Raw genomic sequence first — 19,539 nt, forward strand, 5'->3', positions numbered from 1 at the left:
CGGCAGGTAGAGCAATGATTTGACGGGTTATCTTTATTTTACTTTTTTAACGTTCACTGTTTTTTTTAAATGCTCACTTTTTGTTTATTTAATGAATTAAAATATGTCTTCCTTAGGGTGGAATCACCAGTTCTCGCCAGTCAGTGCCCCACTTCTCGCCACTTACATTGAAATCGCTATTTTTCGCAATTTATGAAATAAATGAGTCGCAATTTTTTTTGTATTGTTTCTGCTTCTACGCATAGAATCGAAAAATAATAATTATTCGTTTTGGATTTACGATTTTGATCACTTTTTAGAGCAATATTTTAAGCAAGTGCATCGAATCCAATATCTCTTACCAAATGTACTAAGTGTCGTCAAATTTTCATCAGGCCAAAAATACCTATTTGGGTAAATAATTTGTCTATTGAATATTTAATTGCACTTGTGGAATACATAAAATTTGTATTTAGTCAATTAATATTTCATTTTATATTATTTTTGTATAAAAATGAGGCATGGCGAGAAGTGGTAATATTCTGGAATTGATTTTACCACCTGTCGCCATATCTTTTCAATAGGCGACGCTAACTTCACTTCGTACATTCTCAGTTGTCAAATCTGCATTGTTTACTTTCTGCAAAAGCCCCATAATTTGATTTCTCAAATAAAAGTGAAGAAAAATCATTTAAAGAGAGTAATAATAAAGTGATCACAAGGAAAGAGAAATGGTGAATGTATTCTTTTCATAGCATTGCCTAAAATAACCGAGTGTGGTTCTTTTCAAGTGGGTGGCGAGAAGTGGTTACAAATTTTACAAAACTGGCGAAAAGTGGTAAAAAGTGGCGACGAAATGGTTATTTTTGCATTATTAATAAAAATCAGTTTTTTAAGTAGTCCAGCGTTATGTTCTAGGATTATTGTTTTCACGTATCTAGAGCCAATACATCTAACTAACTTTGTGTCAAATTTGACTTATCTTGTAACAAGGATTCAAAAGTTATGATTAAATGAATTTAATTTTTTCCTAAACATGGCGATAGCCGGTTATTCCACCCTATATGTCTTTTGATTTACTTTTCCATGAAGTTTTTATGCTCACTTTTTCTTTTTTTTATCCCATTATAATCATTTACTCGTCTCTGACTAAATGTTTTGCATTGATTCCAAGCTCCACGTTAATCTATTTTCACCGTCATATTCCCTATTTTGTGATCTTCTTGAGTTCTTCTATTTACTGAGATGTTTGAGATGTCTGTGATCAGAATTTTCCCATTTTTTCTGCGAACAATTTTTCAACTTCACACATGTTTTGAATCAGAAGACTGCTAGAAACACAATCGATCTGTCACATTTTTTGTAAGACTCTTTCCACACTGAGTTTTTACAATACAATTTAAATTCAAATTACACTTAAAATTTAACGGTCTTTGTGTTAATACATCCTAAAATGAATAAATATTTAAAAGCAAAATGAATTCATTGACTATCCGAAGATTACATACATAATTTTAATTAATTTATTTGCTTAGCCGAAATTACACTCAAAGTGGCCGAAATTTGGCACACTTACCCTATTAGTAAAATTTTCCGATTATAAGTAGGGGAAAGTCGTCTGCCTTCAAACGAAAAATGGAGTTCCAAATTTAAGATTTTTTTCTGAAGAATCCACAAAATGGATTTTATTTTCTACTACACCAAAAAATTCTCTTGTTCATTCGGCGTATATGATTACCTCATTTAGCACTTGCAAGTCCTCAGTTTTTCCTTCTGAGGAAATTAAAAAAGTGATGTCGATTTGTATGAAGGCAGCTGGCATAGTCTGCCTTCAAACGCGACGCAGCTGCCTTTAAATGTTTTTTTTTCACTGAGAATATTGAATCAATAAAACTAAATGGGCTATAAATGATTAGGTTGAAGCCTAACGCACTCACTAAAATCATCGCTGCAGTCAAAAGACATTAAACAATAACTTTTCTTCACATTTTTCTGAAGAACTGTTTTGCACTTGAAAATTTGGAAGAAAAAGCCATTGAAGTCGACAATTGTCAACTTGAAACATCCCGGCCGGAGCAAGATAGCAGGTTATAAGTATTTGTATGACGTTCGTCAGAGAAAAGTAGGAGTTCGATTTCACATGTTTTGATGTATGGAAAGATAGGATTTAAAGGCACACGACATTAGCATTTAAAGGCTGCTTCAGGGTGATATTTTCAAATTTTTGCCACCCACAAAAATTGTGTCATCTGAACCAAAACGTATTAACAGAAATATTAAGCCTGATTAACCTTCTATGTGTCACAATGGAAGATTTATTTGTAAAATGATTTTTACTATGAAAAATCACATGATTTGTGGAACATCAAAATTACAGTTTAGAGCTCATTTTCATTTTTTTGATCTAGCATCTAGGAAATAGGAGCTAGGCTCTCCATTTTTTGATGATTTGTGAGGATGATGGATATCTACCTAATAGTTAATAGAATATAATTTATGCTTTTGAGAACAACGAAAAAATCGCAACATTTGAAGGCTGCTGCATTTAAAGGCAGACGACTTTCCCCTACCTTGAGAAAAGCGCAAAAAGCAATTGACCGGTCAATTGCTTTTTGCTATTGATTCGAGATGTTTAGATTTGGTAAATTTTACTAATAAATCATTTTCTGTTAAAAGATATTGTCTGAGAGAACGGAAAAACATCGAATTGCTGCAAAAATTGGTTTGTTGCCGCAATTTTTTGAATATATTTTTTCCACGTGTAAAAAGCAATGAAGGCGTAAAAAAGCACTGACCATTTAGAAAAGCCCAGTTTGTTCGCTGTGATTACTTCCATTTTTATTAAATACATTAAATAAATTTCAACATTTTGACAAAAGTATCAATAGGGTTCCCTGTCAAAGAGATGTTCATTCGACCCTATGCAAATACAGTCCGTTTTGGCTGATTTGTTTAACAAAATTCACTATCATTTGAATTGCCAGAATAGTCAAAGTTCTGACTTCTGACTGACATTATCACGTGAGTTTATATGCCAGTGTCATGGTTACAGAATCACTTTTTCGAAAAAGCTGTCCTGAGATAATAACCAAACGGATATCATTTTATCTTAGAAAGAATAATATTTCATAAATTTCATTGGTTTCCAAAGGAAGATAGGATTTCATTAGACCAACAGAATGTCCCCAAGCTCCCAATGTTAGGAAAAAAATTAGGTAGTTTTAGGGCATGAAAAATCAGCCGAGTCATTGGTTAAGCTCTCTACATTATTCTGCATAAACATTCTATATATTTTGTTAGTTTGACACCCCTTGAAAAAAACATTTATCATCTTCTGTAAGAACACCATTTGCATGCTAAATTGCATTACAGATGCACATGCAATGCATAAAATCATGTCAGAAGCACAAATGCGAGGGTGAAGAGAAACAAATCAAACATCGATTTCACAAGACCAATCACACCAAAAAAGTCCCATCAGAAAATTCAATCAGAGGTGAATTAGTGTTGATATATAAATTAGGTGTTGAAAAGATGCAAATGTGCTGTTTATAGGTAAATTTACTGTGGAAAAATTGTCAGAAAAATTATACATTATTTTTTTTTATTTTTTAACCTCGGAAATCAATTAGTTTTAAGAGCAAAATCAAAGCATTGAACTTGCCAAAGAGAAGATACGAAAGAGCTGAAGGTTGATGAGATCGTTATGTTCTTTTATGTTGATTGTATAATATTATTTTTAGTTGTGAAAATGCCACAAATAAAAATATTTTGGATGATTTTTTTTAGTAAACATTGTAATTTACCAAGTTGGATGAATGAGAGAAATATTTGTAAGAGTGGGAAGTGCATCAAGGTTGCAAAAAGCACTCAATCTTCCACCGATACCAAGAGATTTTCCGTGCGTCTCTTGATGGAGAGTGAAATAGATGGCTATATCGTTTGGCTACTTTACATGACTTAGAGTATGCCTCGTGGTGTGTGGGATGTCTTTAATAACAATGAATGGAAAAATTATATCATTCTGTCTTGTTCTTTTTATTTGCGTGCATTGCCAAATTGAGCAAAATTGTGTGGACTGTCGACATCGGGATTTTGCCCATCGACCGCGATTTTACCACAACTCGAGCCTCAGTGTCAATCTGATCGTTCGTGTGATCTGTTAGGAAGTTTTGTTACTCAACATTCATCGCCTAAACCGTTTTTTTTTGTTTGAATGAAAGTGAAAGAATAGTGAGATTTATTTTTTAGAGCATAAACTGTTCTTATGGTGGAAGATGATCAACGGAAAATTCTTCACAGGACTCACAGATAAGATGATGAAGAAAAATGGAGATGGTCCCAATCGTCTGGAATCCCATCTCTACTGGCCAGATGAATCCACAACACCATCTGTTCGTGAATCATCACACAGAGATTCAGTTTTGGCAGCAAGGCGTCGACAATCAGATACACCATCAACTTCTCAATTAAATAATGCCACGGACGATGTTGCACCCAGAGATTTAGTCAGGAAGCAAATGAAATCCCGTATTGAATTTTATGATCATGTGGACACTTCTAAGGATACCCTGAGAAATATTCCCGTTGATAGAGGCTTTCAGGATCAAAAACGAAAGACACTATCGTCAAAAATTGAATTTTACGATTATGCTGATGAACCAAAAATACAAAAGAAATCTCCAGAAAAATCAGTGAAAAGTGCAACTTCAGCCAAAGTTACTGTAAAAAAGATTTCTTTTACAGAAGAAAAATCCCCTGAAAGTAAAATAGAACGAATGATTCCCATTAAAAATGATGACATCTCGAAGAAATCAAACATTTCCAAGAAAAATATCAGTAAATCTGTTGAAAATCTCTCTCTAAAGGACGATGATGATGTGGACCTTGATCTCAAGAAGCTCAATAAACAGGTGCAAAATCTCAAAATAACCCCAAATAGACGATCTGAAGAGAAAGTTGAGACAATAAAGAAGACAAAAGTGAAGCCTATCCTGAAGACACGTCGAGTAGAAGTTGATGAAGAGCCTGAAGAATTTGTCTATCGAAATGGATACGATTATGACGAAATGCCTGTACGTATGATTAAATCTCGCATGGTGAGACCCCAAGAGGATTATTACTATGAAAATCGCCTAGTACCATCCTATAGAAATCGACCTATTCGTCCTGAAATCTTCGAGGATGAAGCACCTATGATTGTAAGACCTATTTCGACGATTGATAGATTTTACTACCAACCTCGAGAAGTGCTGTATCGAGAACCCGAATCCCGAAGACGAACAGTAAAATATATGATTCCCGATGATGAGGATACTTCTGAGAAAATTCCTGTAAAATCCCAACAGAGACCAAGATCTCCCTCACCTGCACGAGAAATCCCCAAAACCAAGAGTGTACAGCGTTCAAATACTGTGAGGGAGTCATCAAATAATTCCGATGCTCCAAATGAGGCTCGTTTGAGGGCACATCAGCATCTAAAGTCAAGTATTTCATTTTATAATGACACCACCACAGTGGTAAATGCCAGCGAGAGGAAACCACTGAGTATTCGAGATACCGCAGTTGCTCGCGTAGGTGTTGGACTTCCAGATATATGAAAAAATCATACATTTTATATAAACATAAAACTTAAGAGAGCAAAAATATTGACATGCCACAGTGATTTATAAGACACAAGACAATAATATTTTTGACTAACTAATTACTATATAGGGTGACGAGTTTGTGTATACCAGAACTTACAGAAAACATGCCAAGAATATAAGCCATACACACGTTAGAATAACGATTACTTTAACGATATTACAGTAATGTGCAAATACCTATGAAAGTATAATAATGTGTAGACATTTTTGGATGGAATAAATAACAGTTCCAGATTTAAAAAAAAATCTGAATGTTTTTAAAAGGCGTTGTCTGAGGTCATCAATTGTTATACCTGCACAGCACTTAAAGCCGAAATTTCCGAAGAAAGATTAAGAGTTTTTTTTTAGCATTTTTGAGTTTAAACAGTAATTTGAAAAACAAAACATAAAACGTACAATTAAATCATATAAAAATCAGTGATAAGTCTAGATCAGCTTATGCTAAATTACATGGTCTTAAGACTAACCCCGTTGCTGATTTTTATGCAACAAAATCTATTCAAATTATTTCTCAAGTCTCCTCCTAATTTCTAAGATAAAAAAATTTAAAGATCTAAATTAAATAATCAGTGTCAAAATTAAGGTTTTTCTTTTCTAAATTTACCTAAAAATTTTCTTTAATTACAAATTTGAGAGATCATCCCGATCAACTTTAAAATTAAATAAATCTAAAAGGACTTTCATATTTCCATTAAAGCTTCGTTATTGTGAAGTTTGTAACATTCAAGCTAAAGCTTAAACAAATTTGACACAAACACAGATCTTTATCTGAGAATATGAATCAGCCTTTAAATGTGGATTAAAAGATTTGGGGTTTAAATATTAGCCTAAAAATTGTGGGGACTTGTACATTAATTACCTAAAGTCGTGTTTGTTAAGAAGTTCTAAAGACTAGCTACATGGCTTAACTGTTCTCATCTCTTATCCGTCAAGAATTCTTTAAGAAATTTAAATTGGGATTGGATTATAAAGGGCAAATCATATATTAGATCCTGAGAGTCGATTTTTACACCTTCAGGAATTGGGATAAACCTCTAGTCTAAAGACCGTTTTAGAGTTGTAGTTTTGGAATATAATTAAAATTTTCCTTAAAATTTGTAAAAAAAAAATACTATTTTTGCAATAAAATTTGAAAGATAATATGAACATAGAAGTCTTAAGTCCCTTAAGTCTGAGGAAAGTTGCAACATTTTCAATTTAAATTTGTCAAAATCGGTGAATTTTATTTTTTTTATTTATTAATTATTTTAATGAAGACAGCACATTCTACGCATTCTATCGGTATTTGAGATAAATAAATATCTCAAACTGGGAGTATTGTGTATTTAAACTTTAAACAGTTTCTGATTTTTTTTGTTTGAAAATTTATTAATTAACTAAATCATGCCAAAGTTTGATTAAATTATTAAAATGAATAGATCCTAATTTGCTATCAGTTGAGAAAATACAATCATCTTTGAATATGTTTCTTTTTTTCTACTTTAACACGAAACTGGGATATCTATAGATTTATCGAATTCCACAAGACTTTTCATTTGTCTCAATAATGATCACTCTAAAATGAAAATAAAATATCGTTTGGGATTAAGTCTGTAAAAGTACAATAGTTGAACCCTCTAACAGTGTTTTATTTAATATGCAAAAAAAGTAGTTAAATAATTTTGTCTATAATTGGTCCACTGAACTCAAAATACCATCCATTCTTCATTATCTCTTTTCGTTTGGGCGCCAGGTGAGAAAAAATAAAGACCGCCTCCAGGCGGTCATATCGGTTTAACCCTTTAACGACGAGACAATTTTTAAGGACCGAAAATCAACAATAAAAATTAAACCAATAAACAAAATTTGTGAAACGTTTTACATCAAACTTTGGAAAGTTCAACAGAGTCTAATTCGGTGCATTTTTTACCTCTACGTGCGATAGGGACAAAAAAGCCCGAAAATTTAAATAATTTTTGTGACAATACCAATGAATGATAATTTTCACTCTAATGAAAAATATGTTTAACTATTGTAGTTTCTTTTTCCAAAATGGTTTTGCTTAAAAAAAATTGGAAGTATAAAAAATAATTAAAATTAATTTTCAACATGAGAATTTAAAAATTCGCCATTTTTAAGCTTAAATATGGCTAAAACATTTGTGGTAAGTATTTTGGTAAAAACGGTAAGTAAAATATTCACTTGGTAAGTAAAAAAATCAATTTTGGTAAGTAAAAGATTGAGTTTGGTAAGTAAAATGTTGTGAATGGTAAGTAAAATTGAAAGTTTGGTAAGTATAATATCAAAACTGGTAAGTAAAAATTCAAAATTGGTAAGTAGAAAAAAAAAGGAATTTGGTAAGTAAAAAAATCAAAACTGATAAGTAAAACATCAAAATTGGTAAGTAAAAATTCAAAATTGGTAAGTAAAATAATGAAAAATGGTAAGTAAAAAAATCGAATTTGGTAAGTAAAAAAATCTAAAATGGTAAGTAAAAAAATCTAATAAGGTAAGTAAAATCGGAATTGGTAAGTAAATGAATCAAAATGGTAAGTAAAAAAATCACAAATGGTAAGTAAAAAAAATCTAAAATGGTAAGCAAAAAAATCTGAAATAGTAAGTAAAAAAATCTAAAATGGCAAGGTTTAAAATCAAATTTGGTATTCAAAAAATCTAAATCTTTAAATTTAAATTTTTGTTTGAACCTTTATTGAAGTTAAAAAACAATTTTTGAAAAAAAAATGAAATTTTTGAAAAATATGAAATTTTTGGAAATATTACGTTTTTGAAAAATAAAAATGTGTTATTGAACGATTATAGGTTTTAGTTTATTAGATCAATTGCCCAAAAAAAATCTCTGCAAAATACGGAAAAAGAAATAAACAATAGAATAACCATTTAAAGTCTCTCACAGTCTCACTATTGATGATCCCAAATTAGTGTTTTTGCGGAGAATCGTTATAGCAATGTGGGTGGAATTTTTAAGAAAAAAGACTCAGAAAATAGAATAACTTACTTGAAGTCTTAAGATGTCGGGATCTTTCTCGATGCCGCCCTCCTTCGCAGCCGCCTTCACGACCACAATATTGTGAGCTGTGGAACCGGGTCTGATCTTTCCTCTGGGCAGTGATACCTTCCGGGAAGTGGCGCTGGTATTTGCCCTTGTGAGTCGAGCTTGTGCTCCCTTGTTCCTGAGCTTGGGAGAATCACCAATTGGGCGATCTGTGTAGGAGATGTAGGGCAGATCTGAATCTGAACATACACTGATTGGTGGAGAGCATGGCCGGGAGTCAGTGTGAGCAGCAAAAGCCTCCTCAGTCACAATTTGACTAGAATTTCTCACAGCACTGTCTGGCACTGCAATTGTGTTCCCACGATAGAGTCTAGCATCACTTGGGGGTCTTCTGGATTGAGTTCCAGCGACTCCCTGTACTCCCTGAGCCGCTGTAGATTGTTCTGATCCCATATTCTGGAAAACCAGATAGAGAGTAGGTGGAAATTGCAAATGATGGACATGTTTAAATAATGTCTTGACACTTTTACAGAATTAATTAGCCTCGTGAAGATTGTTGACGATCTTGAAGTGGGGTCATTATACAAAGTTGTTCAAAAATTGTTTAATTTGATATTAGACTAAAACTAAATGGGTAAAAAAGACGAATCATCTTCATGCAAATGCACTTCGAAAAGTTTTTGTGTTTTAAACCACTCTGAAATAAATATATCAAGAATGTGAGTGGTCGATCTTGTAGAGAACATCTGCAAGATTAACTATAGCAAGTTTTCACTTCAAAAAAACGAATATATGGCTTTTTGTCTGTTAAAGTTGATCATTTCCTTAACTGGTCGATAATACCCCCGTCTACCCTATTAATGCAAATTTATGAAAAATAATAGAAAATCAGACATGCTAAACTTTCTTTTTCATAATTGTTTTTTAAAGGGGCGTGGTTTTTAATTATATTTGGGCGGAGTTTATTTTCTATGTATTTTCGGAGTCATAAATTATATAAGAATTTCACAATCCTTTTCTTTTTTCCAATTTTCACCATCCTGAGTGCTAAACGGTAAGAGATATTGACTTCCGGTCTTCGGTGACCCCCCCCTCCACTAGTCAACATTCTCTATCGAACTATAACTTATCTAAATCACCCACCTACATCTTTTTCATCCCATCCAAAAACATGATTTTTTGACTTATCTCAAAACTGGCCCTGGCGATTTCAATGATTTTTTGTTATACAGTGAGCGAAATTCAAATAGGGACGTACTTATAAGTGTGTGTTGTGGGTGGTCTGTAAGTCGGATCGACCTAATATTCTTTTGTATAATATAGGCCTATCCAACAAGGCTTTTATGGTAGTGACCCACGCGCAATTTCGTTCGTGCGTGCACACCAACCAAATATCAAATTTTTAGGTGATTTTTGAGCGAAATTCAAATAGGGACGATACCGATTTTTTAAATAAAAGTGAAACAAATCAGATCAATGAGAATTATTTTAATATTGTGGACTATTGGGGAAATGCTCATAATTTTGTCCAGTTTCTTATTTTGGACACTTTGAGGATAACATTGGACACTAAAAATAAATTGATTAAAATGATGGATTTTTATTCCAATATTTGATGAATAATGAATTCTATCTAAATATTTATTCTTTTTGGAAGATTTTAACACTAAATACGTTAAAATTTGAATATGATTTGAGTTGAAATTGCTTTGTTGAAAATTCAGTGTGAGCAATTGCTTACGAGAAATATGACAGAACTTCGTGGCTTACTTCAGTCTTATTTAGTTTTGGTGAAGTACTAACAAAGTTTGTTCGCTGTTTTTGAGTGATATTATTGAATATTCATTGAATATTGTGTTGCTTCACGTTACTGATGATTTGTACATTTGACCTGAAGTGAGATTTGCCTCGTGAATTAGATTTTTCGTGTGAAAAATGGGAAATTTTTTAAGACATTCACCAGTGAGGTGATGATTCTTATTTTGGACAGGTGTTTTTCTCACGAAATTTCGTGAAGTTTTAGCTTTTGTGATGACTAGGTTGGACAAATGCCTGGAGAAACAAAGGAGCATCATCTCTACGAAAGAGATGCAGTGAGAAATGCCTTGAAAGGCTCCCGGAAAGGTCAGGGAATGAGCGAATCCGCACGTACTTGGAGTATCGAAGTCAACTCACTTTAATGAATGATATGGAAAGTTTCTGGGCTTCTTGTGACATTCCACGTTTCCCTTACATGACCAGGAAGAGGACTTGGTAAGATTGGTTCATAAAATGAAGAACAATGGGCATCCTGTTGAGGCGGATTATCTGTCCAAATTTACAGACAAGTTGTAAAAATTAATAACCAAGTTGTCCAAAATAAGAGTCAAATTCACCTCTACATATCAATTCAGTTTTAAACGTATTAAAACTAATTTTAGTAAAAATGAGATGATAAATAGCTTGCCAAGTTTCTAAACAATCCTTCTGAAAAGAGAGTAACAAAAAAAGTCAATTAGTATTGAAAATATCGCACTTCAAACTTAGGATATCGATGCTTATATGCAGACTGTCCAAAATTATAAGCACTTCCCCTATATCTTATTCTTCGTGCCAATAAAATTTCTTATAGCCCTATTTAAGACCAATTCATGAAGAATTTCTTACCTAATTAGCATTACTGAGAGCATCAGATCCTCCACTGTCACTACTATATGATACTGCTTAAATCTTGCATTAATTTATATTGCAATGATGCCTCATAGATTTTCATTGAGATTTAGGAAGGCAGAAATTACTGAAAAAAACCAAAATTTGCAGTTTTTTACCTGGAACCACTTCATTAAAAGACTTTCTTCATGAATTTCCCTCATATTTCTGCTGGAAAATGGCATTACCACTAGTTTAGACTTCTGAAAATGGTACCAGTGCATCTTCAATCGGTATTCAACACTTTTGAGATATCATTCTATTGGTCACCCGACAGATTCATGTCTTTTTCTAAAGTGAAAAAGCCGCCCAAGTCATCTTGGGCAGTCAGTTGCACAACCGAAGTTTTTGCTCTGTATGTTATATCAATAATATTTAAAACAATTTCACTCATTCAGTTTAAACTTATTTTGATCGGAAAAAAGTAAGTTTATTCCAATTTTTATCCATTGAGATATATTTTTCTGTAAATGGTAGACGAGTTTTAATATGACGTTTTAGTCATTTTATGTAAATACACGAAACCGTTGACGATGGTTTCAGGACAAAAAACTACACATTAGTCAGATGATTTACCTAGCCCAAATCATATTGAAAATCTGTAAGGCATCATTGCAAGATAATTTAACGCAGAAGTTAAGTAGTATCCGACCGTGGGGAACGTAGATGAACTCAAGAACGCTATCAGTAGCGCATGGCGCTAATTAAGCAAGAAACTCTTCATGAATTGGACTTAAGTGTAGCTAAAAGACCTTATTTCTGGCATAAAGAATAAGAGATCAAGTCCACAATATTAAAATAATTCTCATTGATCTGATTTGTTTCACTTTTAGTTAAAAAATCGGGATCGTCCCTATTTGAATTTCGCTCAAAAATCACCTAAAAATTTGATATTTGGCTGGTGTGCACGCACGAACGAAATTGCGCGTGGGTCACTACCATAAAAAGTCTTGTTGGATAGGCCTATATTATACAAAAAAATATTAGGTCGATCCGACTTACACACCACCCACACCACGCACATATAGGTCCGTCCCTAATTGAATTTCGCTCACTGTATTTTGGCTCACTGCTGCTTAGAATTTTTACAAATCAAGGCCACGGGAGAGACCCTGGGAGATGCATGCCTTTTGCACTTGACACTTTCTTTGATTTGCATGTTTGACTCTGTGGAATCTTCACAGATATCTTGTCCCATAATTTATGCTCTGTTGCACATTCTGTCTCTTTAAATTCATTGAGAGTCATCCACAAAGATCAGTTAAGATGATACAGCCATCGACAATTCGTGTAAGTTTCTTTTGAGGATGTTGATCGTTTTTAAAGTTTTGCTTTTCTTGAGTCTTTTGGAAATTTTGGAGTGCTCTAAAGTTTTACCTTTTGTAACAAAGTCCCCTCAAAAGAAGGAAAATATCTCGGAAGGAAGTGAATCTCTTGTTGACCTTAAAACGAGATATGGGCTAAAATATAAGCCTCCAAATCGACGATTGGATGTGATTTCTGAAGATAATGGGGAATTTGCGAATTTTGAAGAAAATGAAATTTATTCTGAAAATCGAGTCACGTCGTCATTAAATCAAGTTTTTAGTTATATTTTGGCCAGATTGGGAAGCCTTTTTAGAAGATACCAAGCAACGGAAGCCAAGGGCTTTGTTAATAAACCTGGAAGGAGATTCTTGAATCTATTTAACATAGTGAGGTTTCCCAATGAACCCTGCGCCACTTCTAATAAAAGCCTCAGACAACTCAATGGGACATGCTATCATCAGCTGGAGTGTGAACAATTGGGTGGAGTGGGAATTGAGAACTGTGCTAATGGATTTGGCGTTTGCTGCATCTGTAAATAATCCGGAAATCTTAAGAATTTCAGAAAATATAAAGTTTTGTCTTTCCAGTTCAATCAGGTTGTGGTGGAAAAACTAATCGGGAAGTGAGTTACTTTGAGAATCCCGGATTTCCAAAACCTATTACGGACCGTATGGCCTGCACAATGACTGTGGATCTACTCCCTGGAGTCCAGCAAGTTCTCCTTGAATTTCCTTTTTTCGAACTCCGCCCTCCGACTGAAGGCTTCTGTGCAGACGATCAATTTGTGGTTTCTGGCCACAACCTTAATACCTTCGTCCCTGTGATTTGTGGAGTGAACACTGGACAACACAGTGAGATGCAGAAATATATTAAATGTTAGAGAATATTCCCAGAACCTACTTGATTTTCATAATCTTTCAGTGTACATTGATGTCTCAGATTCAGCCAGTAGAATGCTGTTTCTCTCAATGCTTTCCACAATTCCTGATGCCAGGGCATTCAGTGTAAGGATTACACAGCTAAAGAGCAACCTGGCACCACAAAATTGTCTTCAGTACTTTACAGAATCATCAGGAATTATCCAGACGTTCAATTACGAAGATAACTCCACGATTGTCACAGAAAGAAATCCAAGCTATTTAGTGAGTTTCCACATAATTTTATCATATTTCTTTTCTTCAATTGCTAAACTGTCTTTATAGGAGGAGTTTTGTATAAGAATTTAAGTACTTACCCTAAATTTTCACTTTTATTTTGATATTTTCTTCTTCTTCTTCTTCTGTTTTATGTAAGGCTGTCGGACTCACTCGGGTCCATATAGCCACTTTTGTTCACTTAGTTCAAATTTAGGTTTTCCGTTATCCCATGTACTTCACTAATTTCACTATTTTATTTGTATTTTTAATTTATTTGTCTCTTGTTTATTATCACTCTTTTTTTTTATATCACTTATTATTATTATATCACTTATTGTTGTTATACGATCACAGTTTTTGAATTATTATATGCTCACTTTTATTTCTTTGATATATTTGTAGATCTCTTTATATGTTTTTTCATTTGCTATTTTAAGAATATTTTTTATGCTCACTTTTTCATTATTAATGCACTTATAGTTTTCTCTTATCTTATTAAATTTTCTGCATTGGATCACTATGTGATTTATATCTTCCACGGTTTCGCACTTATCGCATAATTCTGTGTCCTCTTTTTTTATTAGTTTTAGGAACTTTTTGTCACAGCAATGTCCACTTCTAATCCTTTGGATTATTTTTATTTGATCACTTCTTAAATTAATATTTTTGAACCATAGTTTTTTTTCTAATATTCCCTGTCTGATGTCATGGTTGAATTTTCCTTTAGTTTCACAATTTTTTTTCCACAAATTTGTCCATTTTTTCCACATAAATTCTTTTCTTGTTCTGTCCACCTCTTTTCTACTTAAGCTACATTCGATGCATATCCCATCCTTCGTTGCTTCCTTAGCTGCTTTGTCAGCTCTCTCGTTTCCTTTAATATTTATATGCCCAGGGATCCATTGTATGGTAACTTTTGTATTTTTATTAGCGCTCACAATTTCTTTAATTTTGTTTTCGTATATTTTTTAACTCTCTTTTAAAAGTGATAAACATGCGCTCTTGGAGTCTGTTAATATGACTATCTCTTCCGCCTTTTTTGCAACACTGAGTTTGATTGCAATAAATATTGCGATGAGTTCTGTTTCTTTGATCGATATTTTTTGTTTTATTTTGCACTTTAACACTTCTTCCGTTTTTTCGAAAAATATTCCAATTCCTGTGTCTTCGTCAATGATGGATCCATCCGTGAATATTCGCTCTTGATCCTTATATTGGTTTATAGTTTCATATGCGTAAGCTCTCAATTCTTCTGTGCTAGTATCCTTTTTATTGCTCACTTTATTAACTAACTCTTCTTTGATTGTTAGGTTGTCTGGCATTCTTTCACTCTTTCTGTCCCTTGCGATGTCTTGTATGTATTCATGCGATCTCATAATTTCTAATGTTGTTCTTGTCTCGGGGATTCGAAGGTCCATCATTTTCTTTTTAGCTATATATCTAGCTGTAGTATTTTCAAGTTCCATTGCTATAGGTAATTCTGCGCTCTCTGCTAGTATAGTGTTTACTGGCGTCGACTTGACAAAACCAAGGATTGTTCTTAGTGCCTGGTTCGCGATTATCTGCAGTTGGTTGCCTAACTTTTCTTCTGGTACTGCATATTGTATTACTGGTGCTCCATAGATTATTCTCGATTTAACCAGTGCATTGTATACTTCCAACATTCTTTTAGGATGCGCTCCCCCATTCATGTTACTAAATATCTTTAACAGGTTTAGATACGGTTTACATTCTTCCTTAATTTTTCTTATATGAGCCTTGAAATTTAGTCTTTTATCTATAATAACTCCTAATATCTTTTGTACATTAACTTTTTCTATAGCTCTCTCATTGATTTTAATTTCTATGTTATCATTATCTTTAAAGTTCCCAAAAATCATATAATTACATTTTGCTGTGTTTATTTCTAATTTGAGTTTGTCAATTATCTTTGTAAATTCTTCTAAGTAAAATTTCGCATTACTTATTAGTTCTTCATCATTCCTCCCTGCTATTAGTAAGGTGATATCATCTGCGAATTGCATTACTTTACAATGTTCTGAATTTAACTTGTGCACCTTGGTAGTATATAAGTTGAAAAGCAAGGGACTCAATTTACTACCTTGAGGTAATCCTGAATTTGTATTAATAAATTCTGTGTATTCGTTCCCTACTATGTGTACTTTCCTGTTTAATAGGAATTGTTTTATCCAGTTTGTGTATTCTGGCGGAAAATTCATTTTTTTTAATGTTCTTATTAGTATTCTAGTATCTACTCTGTCAAATGCTTTACTTAGATCTGTAGCTATAGAAATTGTCTTCATATTTTTACTTCTATTCTTGTTAACAAATTCCACTAGGTTTAACAAATAGTCATTTACTCCTGTATTTTTCCTAAATCCATACACATTATCATGTAGCAGTTTCTTATCGTTCACAAATTTTTCAATTTTCTTTTTTAGTATCGCATGGAATAGTTTTGCTATATTGTTGATTAAAGATATAGGTCTAAAGTTCTCAATACAAGTATGGTCTTTAAAAGGCTTTGGTATAGGTACTACTTTAATTTTTTTCCAATTTTCAGGTAGCTTTTGACTTCTCCATAGATCATTGAAACTTTTAACTATACTCTCTAGAATTTCTTTGGGCATTAGCTTTAGAATCTTGTTAGATATTTTGTTAATTCCCGGTGCGTTATCTTTACTACTTTTGATTGTATCTATTATTTCATTTAGATCACAGAATTCTTCAGTAACAATAATTTCATTGTGTACGTTATAATCCACTTCATTTTCTGCTTTAAAATTCTTTTCCAAAAATTCTTTTCCTTTTTCTCTTACTTCAAATAGGTTATTTCTTTTCTTGGATCTTTTTTTGTTGAATTTATTAATATTTTCCCATAACTGTCTGGCGGGCATGGACAGATCTAAATTTTGTACAAACTTATCCCATGCCTGTCTTTTCGCTTTTCTTATTTCGATTTTGAGTTTACAAGATACTTTTTTGAGTTCATTTCGTGTGAAAGTGTTCTTAGTTTTATTATAAATTTTCTTTTTTCCTTTTTTTATTTTCCAAAGTTTTTCAATAGTTTCATTCCACCATGCTTTCGGTTTGTACTTGTTATTACTTTCATCTATTACTATAGTGCTCTCTTCTATTATATTCTCTAGGATTTTCTCAACGGTTGCTATATCATGAATTTCTTCTGAATTTATTTTTTTGATTTTTTCTTCTATTTTTTTATAATTAATTTTGTTCCTTACTTTTTTATATCCTACAAATTCATTTGATATTATTTCTATTTTTATTGGGTAGTGATCGGTAATTAAATTCTCTTTATCTACGCTCCAAAATGTATTAGTTAAAAGGTCTTGAGATACAAAAGTTAAATCTATGGCTGAATTTATATCTCTTTGTAAATTTAGGTATGTGCTTTCTCCGTTATTTAGACAAGTAAAATTCGAGTCTAATATTAAATCTGATACTATTTTTCCTCTTCTATCGTTTTTTGATTTGTTCTCCCATAATTCATTATGTGCATTGAAATCTCCCCCTATAATCACATTACATTTCCTATCATACTTATTTATTAGTTTCACTAGATTTTCTTCTACTGTTTTTGGGGTTCTCTCAGGACTTATATAGCAAGATATTATGTTTAAAGTCTTGTTCTCAAAATTCACACTCACCTCACATGTCTCTATGGGAAAACAGTCCGTGTTGTCTAATCTCTTAACATTGTAGTTGTCTCTAACTAAAATTCCAGTTCCTCCATGTCCTTCATCCCTTGGATTTAAAAATACTGAGTAGCCTGAGATCTTAATTTTTTCATCACTTTTAGTCCATATTTCACTTAAAATCGCTATATCTGCTTTAATTTCATTTAGGTAGTGTTCTAAAATGTCCTTATTATGACGCAAACTTCTTATATTTATTTGCACTAAAATCATCATTACTTCTTCTTTGTTATTTTTTTCACGCGATTTCCACTGGTTTTTTTGACTTCCTTCTTTGCCTTGGCAGCATTTCTTGTTGTAACTCCGTACTGTTCAGCAGACCGTGGCTGTTCTTCTGTTTCCTTCTCCAGAGTGTTGTCAAGAAATTCTTCGGATGTTGCAAAACCTTCGAACTCAGAGGAGTTTGATATATTTGCATCAGTATTGTCTGCCTTGTCCTCCCTTTCAGTTTCCTGCTCTTCTGTATCAGTTCTTGCATCTTCCGGATTTAGAGATTGCATGCTCTCAATTTGTTGCTCCTCGCCTTCTTCCCTCACTATATCTATGCGCTCAGAAGTTTGCATTGCACCTTGATTGTCGTTGTGATCAGTCTTTTCATTTTGTTCTCTGTTGATGCTATTTGGGTTGTGCTCTGGTTCTTGTCCATGGCTTGTCGTGTCGTTTGCTGTTGTATTTGAATAACTTTTCTCATTTTTCTGTTCCATGTACATGTATTTTGCCATTCTGTGGGTGATTCTCTCCCTCACACTGATTCTCTGGATTATCATCTCCTCCTGGTAAATCGGGCATTGTGTGGATGACGCGAAGTGCCCGTTTCCGCAGTTTGCACACTTGATTGGACCGATGCATCTCTCACTATGTCCGGGTTCCCCACATCGAAAGCACCTTGCGATCCCTCTGCATCCCGAGCCTTTGTGCCCAAATTTCTGACATTTAAAGCATCGGAGAGGGTTCGGGATGAATTCTCGGGTTGGTAGGTTAAGATATCCTACTTTTATATGAGATGGTCTCTCCGGTGTGTTGAAGGTTAACAGGAAGAGTGGGGTTGCCTCCATTTCTTCCTGGTTCTCCGACCCTTGCACATTATCTGTTCTATTTTGTATTGGCGCTCTCTTTTTCTTGATGTTCTCAATTTCCACTACTCCCTGGCTCGCAAGTTTTTCGAGCAGCTCTTTTTTGTCCCAATATATCATGTACTCATCTCTAACCAGAGCCTTACATTGATTCCATGCTCCATATTCTTCTATTTTCACTGTCATGTTCCCAATTTTTGTAATTTTTTTAAGTTCCTCAGCTTGCTGAGCTGTTTTGGCAGTGATCAAGATGCTCCCGTTTCCTCTACGAACGATTTTTTCCACCTCTCCTACATGATTAAATGCTTCCTCTACCAGATATGGAGGCGCTCGTGCCAACGACTCTCCTTCTACGGACTTTGCCATCAAATATTTCCTTCCTCTTTTGATTACTTCATGCTCCCAGTTCGCTGCTCCTTCTAATTCTCTTCCGATATCCTCTGGCTGGCCCCACATCGGAAAGTTTGCAACATTTCTCGCCGGTGGGGGCTTTTGCTGCCTGCTCTTGAATGGATTCATAGGGACGCCGTCGTTTTTAACCTCAATTTCACTTCTTCTGATTGCTTTTTCCCTCTGAATCAAATTTCTTTGCGTAGTTTCTATTATAATTTAATCCTTCTATTTCAAAATGCGATTTGGACGTTCAATTTGAATTTTACAGCTCTAATTTTTATCCGTATATCAATTTTCCTTACGCTCTGAATTTCATTTGATATTTTCTCTTCCACTGCAAAAAATCTTTGACAACATACGCACACACACACAAACACACAAATATCGTTGTCAAAAATTTCCCACAAAATATCCGATATATCGCCAAGATTTGAAAAATATCGATAATTTGAAATGAATTTAACTCTAACGTATATTTAAGAGCCTTTGTTGAAATATTATTTTTTTTACATTTCTTTTTAGAATAATTTGAATTACGTAATATGCATTCGTCGCAATCCAGGTTTCTGCACAGTATCTTATACTACCAACATCAATAATACTGAA

The 19,539-nt window shown here is 33.5% G+C and overlaps 3 protein-coding genes across 4 annotated transcripts in view; 2 read left to right on the forward strand and 1 right to left on the reverse strand.

The window, feature by feature from the left end:
* Window positions 1–14,009, reverse strand: part of LOC129799377 (BLOC-1-related complex subunit 5) — a 19,162-nt gene extending 5,153 nt beyond the window's left edge. Inside the window, exons 1-2 of one of the 2 annotated variants that reach the window (XM_055843203.1) lie at window positions 13,850–14,009; window positions 8,623–9,075 (exon numbers count right to left, since the gene is read on the reverse strand). In XM_055843203.1, the coding sequence (XP_055699178.1) occupies window positions 8,623–9,072 (450 nt within the window). In that variant the 5' untranslated portion in view covers window positions 9,073–9,075; window positions 13,850–14,009. Of the gene's footprint in view, window positions 1–8,622; window positions 9,076–13,515 lie in introns of both variants that reach the window. The other variant, XM_055843202.1, reaches the window with a different exon arrangement.
* On the forward strand, window positions 3,818–5,993 carry LOC129799375 (uncharacterized). Its single transcript, XM_055843201.1, has one exon. The coding sequence runs from the start codon at window positions 4,257–4,259 to the stop codon at window positions 5,577–5,579; it is 1,323 nt and encodes a 440-aa protein (XP_055699176.1). The 5' UTR covers window positions 3,818–4,256; the 3' UTR covers window positions 5,580–5,993.
* Window positions 12,424–13,530, forward strand: LOC129799378 (uncharacterized). The gene is made up of 2 exons (XM_055843204.1): window positions 12,424–13,146; window positions 13,203–13,530. The coding sequence occupies exons 1-2, from the start codon at window positions 12,615–12,617 to the stop codon at window positions 13,493–13,495; spliced, it is 825 nt and encodes a 274-aa protein (XP_055699179.1). The 5' UTR covers window positions 12,424–12,614; the 3' UTR covers window positions 13,496–13,530.
* Window positions 14,010–19,539: the final 5,530 nt, after the last annotated feature.

The sequence above is a fragment of the Phlebotomus papatasi genome, chromosome 1, assembly GCF_024763615.1.
Source record: "Phlebotomus papatasi isolate M1 chromosome 1, Ppap_2.1, whole genome shotgun sequence".
Lineage (NCBI taxonomy): Eukaryota > Metazoa > Arthropoda > Insecta > Diptera > Psychodidae > Phlebotomus > Phlebotomus papatasi.